We start from the raw sequence: 9,526 nt of genomic DNA on the forward strand, positions 1-9,526 counted from the left end.
GTGCATTAAATTTAAGGAAGATCGGAGATTATGCAACCTTTCCCTAGGGAAGGGAGTGGCAAGTGCGGCGAAAGATGTTATTTTGTAAACGATATATAGCTGTCGTGAAAAGACTTTCGCTCTAGAAATAAGAAGAAAGCAAGAAAACAGTTTCACGTGGTATAAGAGAATTAGTAAAAGATAGTCTTACGTAGCCTCTCACCTTAGGGTAGGGATTACTTTAACCTGCAGCCCTAGCCTAGAGACTCACATGTAGGATGTCCACCGCGCACTTAGTACTATTGACCTACTAATAACCTTTAAGTAATAATCCTAAAAGGCTACCTAATTGAGGGTTAATTATACTTCTGACACATATATCATACGGATACCCTGGCGGTATCGATGTTAGCCGAAAGATAGATCCGCTAGTCAATTCTATCATGGAAGGAGCTATGTTACCTTCTCCTTCTTAGGTAGAACACATAGTGAGTGATATAGGAGGATATAAACAGGAGGATGATAGACCTCTTGTAGAGCTGGATGACGATTGGCAGCCATTAGCACAGCGAGGACGTTATAGTCAATAAGCGCAGGTAGATAAAATGCTCTTCCTGGGGTTGCCGAAGGATACTTTCCGAACTATCATGCGACTAACCATTCTTATAGTGCTTTGCAAGGATACTCCCTCAACCATCAAGATATTAATGCTTCTAGGAACGCTATGCTTCTGGGAACGCTATGCTTCTAGGAACGCTCTGCTCCTAAAAACAGCTTGCTCTTATAAAAGCTCTGCTGCTAGTAATGCCCTGCTCCTGCAAACCTAATGCTCATAAAAACAATCTGCTGCTGCAAACGTTCTGCCATACGCTCCAAGTTTATAAAACGATCATTTCTAGAGTGTACACACGACAGGAATAGCGTCAGAAAATTGAAGCCATGGTAATTCAGGAAGTATCCTTCAGCAAACCCCTGCATGGCTAGAATATCAGCTCTGACGCCAGCCTATTCAAGCTGCTACACAGAAATGAAACTAATAAGATTCGCCGGCTGATCTAATGATTTCCATTTACCTTTGAGCTTGGCTACAGATCTGATAGGTATTTCAGAAGAACCATGAGTCAGTGGCTACAAGTCAAAATTACTCCAACCCCAAGATGAGATACTAGGTATGACCATCTCTTGCCAATCCTTGTTCAATTAGATATACCGTAATTATCCAGAAGTTGCCAATCCTTGTGTGCCATTTGGTAGTGAGAGCCATATATTCTTTCCAAGATGGTGAATTTTACTACGCTAGCTATACCTTTGCCTAATGGAAGCCAGTCTCAAAAACTATGGTCATGTTTGATAATACAAAAGGATCCTTGCCATTCTCAGTTTGATAGGCTCAATGAACGAGTCAGCTGAGAGTATTTCGACGCATTAAAGGCTCTTCAGTATGAATCAACGAGCCACTCATACTTTCCGCATCACTTACCACACGTACGTTGAAGGTACTCATCAATGAGATATACCGTAATTATCTAGAAGAAGACTCTTTAGTATGAGGAGTTATACAGCGCGCCGTGTACGAAGGACCTTGTAGCAATATAAATAATATAGAGAAGTGCATGGCAAAACAGGGGGGTTGCTGGAAAAGGATATTTCGGCATGCAGGGTCGTTTCTTCGTTATATGATATTTTTGTACTCTATCGTTTGACTTATTGAGTCGCCCGAAACGTACAGCGTTCTGTAACCAATGACGGTTGCCCTACAAACCTCAGGCTCCCGCAGGCCCAAAGGCACATCTCTATCCACTTGGTGGCAACGAAGTTCGTATGGTGATTAGTCAGAAATACCACACGACCAGCTAACCCGTACATAACATTCATTATAAGTAGCTCAGAGTAGCCCCAGCAACGCATCCAAATAGATCTGTAAAGATTTTTCGCCCCCTGATTTCCATTCGCTTAAAATGCTAGTAGGTTGGAGACCTGATAAGCGTTTCCGAGCGTTTATCAAAGAAGATGGTTATGTACGCCGCCAGATGGAGCGGACACGTTGCTATGAAGGCAGAATCTTCAACGACAAAGGGTGGCTTAAAGAACATATTGATAAAAACGATCAGCGCGAAATATACGAAGTTGAAGGAACTTTGGAAGTTCAAAGGCAGCTCTTGTCGAAGCTAGCAGTGCACGAGAATCGGGCGATAGTAGAATGTGGAAGCGACATACACCACAAGCGTCTTGAAGCCTTGAAGGCAGACACAGTCCAAGCAATACAAAAGACCTGGGACCGAAATAGTAGGTCTACGGCTAAGAAAACATCTATATATCTGTTGCAGTAATCCGGGCGAAAGCGTAACGTCATAAATTAGCCATCTATAAAAAAATCCAAATATCAAACTAAATCCTTCAAATTCTACCCTTCTGGATAATTACGGTATATCTCATTGATGAGTACCTTCAACGTACGTGTGGTAGTTGTTGCGGAAAGTATGAGTGGCTCGTTGTTGATGGGTCATCGCCGTACCATGAGGAAGCTGCAACATAGAAATCTATGTAGGAGCAATATGACGTATTGATGAATCGTATGTGTGGAATGTGTGGAATGTGTGGAATGTGACCGGCAAGCGGCGGACGCTGCAGTCTGGCTATTCTTATACTCCCCTCTTCGACTCATATCCCAGTGTGCGTTGAGTTGATGCTTTGATACAGTACTTTGCAAAACCGCCCTCACCCTTTACGCAAGCGACGTTTCTAAAAGACCCCTGTTAGGCTAGGATGCCCCTTGCTAGTCTAGGCCAATAGTAGAGTACTAACAATAACTAGCTCTAAGTAAGCTAGCTCTTACTCACGAGCTACTCTTATATGTAAAATAGGTCTATTATAAGAATAACGTAATAACTTAATCTTAAGTATAAGATACACTATGTTCTAAGCTGCTAGTAAGACTTTTTATATACTCTAAGTTTATAGTATATCCTTAAGCGTACGCTCTAGATTAGCTTCTATATACTTAGCTTCCTACTATTCTAGAACTATTAGGGATAACTTAAGATTAGGGTAACTAGCTTTTAGTACTTATTAAAGCTACTATACGTACTACCTTATTAAGATAATAGCCTCTATACTCTAACCTTATACTTTCTACGTAAAGGCTAGGTTATTTATACTAGTTAGCGTAGAGGGATAGTCTACTCCTAGCTTTATCTTATAAGTCTCTATTACTTATACCTTTAGCTTCTCTACGTTATCTTATCAGCCTTAGTTCTAGTATATTAACGCTAGGTTAGCTACGCTAGTTAGCGTGTTAGGATAGTCTACTCCTAGCTTTATCTTACTTATCTCTATTACTTACACCTCTAGCTTCTCCGCGTCGTCCTATCAGCCTTAATTCCTATATATTAACGCTAGATTAGCTATACTAGTCAGCGTGTTAGGATAGTCCGCTCCTAGCTTTATCTTGCGAGTCTCTATTACTTACACCTCTAGCTTCTCCGCGTCGTCCCATCGGCCTTAGTTCCAGTATATCGACGCTAGATTGGCCATGCTGGTCAGCGTAGAGGGATAGTCCGCTCCCAGCTTTGTCTTGCGAGTCTCTATCACTTGCACGTCCAGCTCTTCAGCCTCCTTCCACCGCCCCTCATCGAAGTACACCGTGCTGACTGTACGCCATACATAAACTCTTTTTTCCGCTTCTATCTCCAAATCATCCAGATACGTCTTCTCCACTGTAGGGACATGTGCGACTAGTTCCCTTCGGAACTGAGGCCGAGCTTTCTCCCCAGACAGCTGGGTGCATGCTGCTAATACAGTCGCAAGATGCCACTTCTCCCACGGCTGCTCCTCCTCGTACTTCTTTGCTCGCCACTGCACTAGCCCATGCATTAATACTCCTGGCCACTCCCCCCCAGTGCGTTGCAAGAGGCTGTACCGAACGAGTCGATCTCGGGTCCTTTCGTAGAACCAGTCGTCCCATTCTTCCATCTCTACTGCAAGGACTTTGCTGAGCCAGCTCGGTAGCGCTGCTGCCCCATCGTACAGCGCATCACGGCTATCTAACACCCTAGGGCTGGCGAGCCGAAACAATTCATCTTGTACGACTGCGCCTCTGAACTGAGCCAGGAAATGAAGCAACAAACGTGCTGGTAGATCCGAGGAGGGATCCTCGAGCGCCTCCAATGCTTCAATCTTCTCAAGCGTCGTGTCCCACACCGTCCACACCGTCTTCTCGCTCGCTAAGAGCCCGCGTGAGTCTTCACTTCGCAGTAGACTGTCTTTGTGGCGGGTGTACCTCTGTAGATACCGTCGCAGAGCTTGCCCTGGGTCAGTATCATCATTGCTGATGTAAGCTCCAGCAAGGTCAATGGCAAGGGCTAAGTACCCAAGCTGCTCTGCTACCTTGTCGCATTCGTGTATGACGTCTGCTGTGACCAGATTAGGATCTAGTTGAAGGTGATGAAGAAGAAGCGTTCGTGCTTCCAGCCGCTCCATCGTGTCCACGCGCACTGCTTCGCAGCCTCCATCCACTAGTTTCCGCGCGTGGCTGTCCTGACTGGTGATGATAATACTCCCTCGATCTCCCCTTGGTAGTACTCCTTTGATCCCCGAGGAAAAATCGTCAGCGTTGTCGATGACTACCAGCCAGGCGTCGTCTGTCTTCTTCCGGTTCTCGAGCCACCGGAGCACCGCCTGCACGCTCGGCGAGTCCACGAGGCTGGTGCTCTGCGCCTGTCTAGGAGATACCTGGAGCTGCAGCTCGCCAGCGCATCGCTCGTAGCTCGACAGCACCGACTCCTTGTCCTTAGCGTCGATCCAGAGGATCGGGCTGTACTTGTCCTTGTAGTCTTCGACGTACTTCAGCGCCAGCTGCGTCTTGCCTGTGCCGCCAAGCCCGTAGATGGCCAGCGCGTACGGGACGATAGCCTTTTCGTGGCGCACGCGCAGACCTTCGGCGACTGCAGTAGAAAGCTTTTGCCGCTCCGTGTACGTCTCTGCCGTGTTAACAGGGACCGAGTAGAGCCGGCGCTGCTTCTGCGCTGCAATAGGCTCAATCAGACTAAGAAGCTTTCTAACGATGCTCTTATAGCTCTCGTTGTCCTTTGACTTAAACTTGTTCAGACCACAGTGATCGACAGGAAGGCCAATATTCTTTATTCGGCTGTATGTCGCTGACTGCTCTCGAACGCACTGCGTCGGCATCAGCGTCAGTTCCTCTAGCCTGCGGTCAATCACTTACAAACTCTTCCCACTGCCAGAACCACACCTTGAAAAGTCGCGTCTTGCGCTGCTCGAAGAAGTTGACTACCTGCAGCTGCTCGCTCCTTGCACTTTCAAACTCTTCATGCAAATCTTGTAGAGGAAGCGTGTCGTACGCTACTTCTTGCAGAAGCAACGGGTTCGATCCGAGCGGCTGCAGCGCTCGTGCGGCGAGGCTGCCCCATGTGCTGAAGCTCGATCCACGGTGCGGCGTGCCTAGGAAGACGACGCCTCTCGTGTGTTCAGCGACATGGGTGAAGGCTTGGTCCCGGCTACCTAGGATGAATGCCTGCTACAGTCAGCTATTGTTGTGCGTGTGCTGACAAGCGCTGCGCAGGAGTCAAACAAGAAGTTCTTTGCGCAGCTGAACTTCGCCATACCTGCTTGATGACAAGGCCTCCGTAACTGTGGCCGACGAAGATACGACTGCGCGTTTGCTCCTAGGAAGCACAAGCGTCAGCAATCTACTCTAGCGGGGTCCAGCACGCACACCCACCTCCTCCGTCCGCCGGATCTGCGAGCACATGCCGTTGAGCAGGCCCCTTCCGAGTCTCCATAGGCGCGTCTGCACAGCATCTCTCTTCCAGTACGAGTCGTAGTTGTAGAAGAAGACTCGGATCTCCTTGTGGAACGCCGCGGGAATGTCGTGCGGGAGGAAGTCGCTGACCCAGTTGCTGCCCTTTGGTCCCCACGTCGTGTCAGGGTTCGATCCGAGGCCGTGCACGAAGACGATACTGGTCGCTAGTTAGTATATCTTCTAAGTCGCTAAGCTGCGCAGACTTGCTCGATCCCATGAGCGCGTGCGGGTTTGTCGTGCGGGCTGAGCGCGTCGGCTCTATTAAAGCCAGACGCGCTTCGAGGCGCCTCATCCGCTCGCAGTCGCGACGGGATCCTCTTCGTTAGGTGGTCGTAGAGCACTGCTGCTGATGCGACGCAGATGCACAGGCACAGCGCGGTCGTGGTTGAGTCTATCGTCGTATCTAGCGCCCGCGCGGCCCGGTTAGAGCTCCAGGTACGGCGGGGCCGCTCAAGGTTGGCACGGGGGAAGCGGGCGCGGGGAAAGCAGGCGCGGGTCGATCGTAGGTTTCCCAGGCTGCTGCGACAGAGTCGTGTATCACAGCGCAGAGGTGGACAGGCGGAGTCGGCAAAGGTGGATGTGGCAGCAATAGTAGTCTACTGCGCTTGATGCGACGAGGCGGGGCCGGCGCCTTGTCCAGACGCTGGGCTGAGGCGGGCTGAGCAGGCTGCAGCGAGCTGCGGCAGCGCTCGTGGCTGTCCTGGTGGTGGCAGCTACACCATGGACTCAGCTCTTCACGCCTTATATTCATTCTTACTCATCTCTTCCACCCTTTACAATTTGTTGTCTCCAGCGTCACAAGCTGGAAATCTGCCATGACTGGCTTGCAGTCGCCTTCATTGCCCTTTCCTTTGTCAAAAGCCCTCTCAAATCACCGCTTGAGAACATTCGAGCAACAGCCTTCAACGCGGTCGTCGCTTTCTTCCTCACACAAAGACTCGAACAACTCTATCGACCATGTCCCTGGAGAACCTATTGTGGACCTCACTGGCGCCAGCGTTCGCGACTTTCTGGCCGAGGAGCTCAACACGCCAGTCCTCGACCAGCTATATAACCATCTCTGGTGCGTCGCACGGAAGGATGGCAAGAGCATCGATCCGTTAAACAAGCAGAAGGTGAAGGCAAGAGAGATCATTGCCACAGAAGACGCTTCCCTACATCTGGTGTGGCATCGCGATAGGATCTACGTCAAGCCCATGCCACTGTGTCTGCTCAATCATGATTTCTGGACGGCTTTTCTTCCATTGCCAGTCGCAGATATTGTTCCCGATCAGCCTGCTTCTTTGTCACCACATACTCCTCCAGAGCCTGGGTTCGACCGGAGAATCGCACTGGGCTTCATGCGCTCGTACGCACTGCTCATACGCCATCATGTGGACTTCGTCCTTGCGCGCGATGCTCACCTCTTTCCAGCCCGATTTGAATGGGCGGAATGGTCCGGGTTCATCGCCCATTTTCGACGCCTTCAGGATGAGGATGTCGCGCCGCGGTATCACTACGGTCAGCTCCGTCTTTCGCGCTTGAACTGGGCAGTCCGTCTATTTCGCCCGTCTTTTGCGCAGACAAAGTGGTTCTATGCGATCCCTTATTGGTCGACAGGGATGTACATAGAACGTTCAATCGCGCCAATGGTCTTCGGATTCGCCAGTCTCTCTTTAGTGCTGTCATCTATGCAAGTCTTGCTAGCAGTCCCAGATAATGAATTAAGCTAGAGTCGCGTTAACGCCTCTTCGCTTCTCGCAATGAAACGGGCATTCTAGGTGTTCTCGGTCATGATGTTGCTGCTTTCTAGTTTGATGTAGGCATTGTTGTTTGCTATCCCGGCAGGCGTATTAATCTGGCAAATGACGTGGGGCTTTCAAAAAAGAGGGAAAACCAACAGGCAAGATCCGAGGTCGACCGGCCAAACGATTTTTGCTAAGGTCTGATGCAAATTTTTAGACATGAAAGAAATGCAATTCAAACAGGCACATAGTATTCTGCATGAGAACGCGACGTCTAGGATGTGTAGATGTTATAAGGCAATTGTGTCAATTGGGTGTGTATAAGATCTTTGTCCGCAGATCGCAGCAGCAAAACTTCGTGTGGAACTGCCTGCTATATCTAAGTAGACGAGATTGTATCGTCGTTGCTAAAAGAAATCTTACCCTCTGCTTTAAGAGACAGGTTTGCTTAATTAGGGACAATTAAGTCTCCCATTAACGTATGTGTTCAGCTGCGGGCGACATGGCGCAGCTGCCACCACCAGGACAGCCACGAGCGCTGCCGCAGCTCGCTGCAGCCTGCTCAGCCCGCCTCAGCCCAGCCCGCCAAGGCAATGAGAGCCCGGAAGAAGATGCTAGGGCAAGAGCACGAGGACACGCTGTGGAGTGTAGCTATAGTTAAGTTAGCATACAATCTCAGAGGCGGATAGAATAATGCCGAGAAGCTATTTATGTAAGTAATAGAGACGAGCAAGATAAAGCTAGGAGCAGACTATCCTAACACGCTAACTAGTATAGCTAATCTAGCATTAATATATAGTAACTAAGGCTAATAGGATAAGGCTAAGAAGCTATTTATATAAGTAATAGAGACTCGTAAGATAAAGCTAGGAGTAGACTATCCCTCTACGCTAACTAGTATAAACAACCTAGCCTTTACGTAGAAAGTATAAGGTTAGAGTATAGAGGCTATTATCTTAATAAGCTAGTATATATAGCAGCGTTAGTAAGTGCTAAAGGCTAGCTACTCTAATCTTAGGTCCTCTTTAGTAGCCTTAGAATAGTAGGAAGTAGAGTAAGTAGACGCTAATCTAGAGCGCACGCTTAAGGACATACTATAAACTTAGAGTATATAAAAAGTCTAATTAGCGGCTTATAATATAGTATATCTTATACTTAAGACTAAGCCTATTACGTTGTTATTATAATAGACCTATTTTACATGCGAGAGTGGCTTGTAATCAAGAGCTAGTGGACCTCGGTACTCTACGATTGGCTAAAACTAGCAAGGGGTACCCTGTGCCGACAAGGGTCTGAAAGAAACGTCGATTGCGCAAAGGGTGAGGGCGGTTTTGCAAGGTACTGTATCATCCACTCTATCCCATGGTACTGCGATGACGCAGAACAGATGAGCCACTCACAGCTTCCGCAATACATTATATACCCACACTCCTAGGTACCTCATCACGAATGAGAGGTACTGCAAAAACAACTTGACACATCCACTAAGCAGCAGCATCAGCTTGCGCTAACAATATAGTCAATGGATGCTTCGAAGTGTGACTAAGCTTGTAGTACTAGTGCTTTGGAAATAGCTGGTTCCAGGACATTTCGGCCTATCGGAGAGACTAAGCGTATGATCGTGCCCGTATTAGGGCCCATAGTGGAGATATTAATTTATCGTGTAGCTAAGGTATCTGGTTGCGCAAATGAATTGATATACACAGAACTAAACACGCATATCTTCATTAAAACGGCAGGCTTACTCAAGTTTCAAATGATCGCTGTTCGAGATTAAGACTAATCTACTGTACGTACCTAGCTTCGACCCTTAGTGACCTCATGGAAACAACGGATAATTCCAGATACCATGCTGAGTATTGAAACCTAATATATCTGTCCTATGTAATTAGCAAATTGTTGTTGGGACCCCTTAATGCTGAAGTGGGGCAAGATTAGCTTTTCGATTAGATGTGTAGTACTGCGCTATTGGAGTATCATGGAAAGCCACGGTTACACAACA

General features: G+C 48.0%; 1 protein-coding gene across 1 annotated transcript; it reads right to left on the reverse strand.

Moving 5' to 3' along the window:
• Nucleotides 1-3,041: 3,041 nt before the first annotated feature.
• On the reverse strand, nucleotides 3,042-6,384 carry ACET3X_005660 (uncharacterized protein). The gene is made up of 7 exons (XM_069452094.1): nucleotides 6,008-6,384; nucleotides 5,720-5,957; nucleotides 5,604-5,663; nucleotides 5,204-5,512; nucleotides 3,449-5,154; nucleotides 3,323-3,388; nucleotides 3,042-3,262 (listed from the first exon to the last, which is right to left on the reverse strand). Exons 2-5 carry the CDS (start codon nucleotides 5,747-5,749, stop codon nucleotides 3,481-3,483), a joined length of 2,073 nt encoding a protein of 690 aa, XP_069306020.1. The 5' UTR covers nucleotides 5,750-5,957; nucleotides 6,008-6,384; the 3' UTR covers nucleotides 3,042-3,262; nucleotides 3,323-3,388; nucleotides 3,449-3,480.
• Nucleotides 6,385-9,526: the final 3,142 nt, after the last annotated feature.

The sequence above is a fragment of the Alternaria dauci genome, chromosome 5 (genome assembly GCF_042100115.1).
Source record: "Alternaria dauci strain A2016 chromosome 5, whole genome shotgun sequence".
Lineage (NCBI taxonomy): Eukaryota > Fungi > Ascomycota > Dothideomycetes > Pleosporales > Pleosporaceae > Alternaria > Alternaria dauci.